This window comes from Penaeus monodon, chromosome 30 (genome assembly GCF_015228065.2).
Source record: "Penaeus monodon isolate SGIC_2016 chromosome 30, NSTDA_Pmon_1, whole genome shotgun sequence".
Lineage (NCBI taxonomy): Eukaryota > Metazoa > Arthropoda > Malacostraca > Decapoda > Penaeidae > Penaeus > Penaeus monodon.
Genome location: NC_051415.1, coordinates 8,113,290 through 8,113,548, shown reverse-complemented (window position 1 = coordinate 8,113,548; position 259 = coordinate 8,113,290). Strand labels below are relative to the sequence as shown.

At 39.0% G+C, this 259-nt stretch overlaps 1 protein-coding gene across 1 annotated transcript in view; it reads right to left on the bottom strand.

The window, feature by feature from the left end:
* The window catches only part of LOC119592339, a 39,276-nt gene that overhangs the window by 4,585 nt on the left and 34,432 nt on the right, over window positions 1-259 (bottom strand). Inside the window, 1 exon segment of the mRNA XM_037941166.1 lies at window positions 80-158. Coding sequence (XP_037797094.1) covers window positions 80-158 — 79 coding nt within the window.

Below are 259 nucleotides of genomic sequence, written 5' to 3'. Positions count from 1 at the left end.
GAAATTTCCCTCTTGTAATGTATTTCCTCAAAATCCAATGTTGAAAGGGAACTTTGCAACATTACGAGATGCAACTGACCGGCCGAGGCAATCCCACGGAGATTTCAGGGAACTTCAGGGCTTCAATCTGCGCGTCTAACCGTTTCCTTCGCACTGCCCTTGAAATCACAAAAGAAAATAAAAATATGTAAAACATATGATGCCTTCAAAAGTAAAACTGTCCTTTGTATATATAGCTCATAAATAAACTCGCAAATCT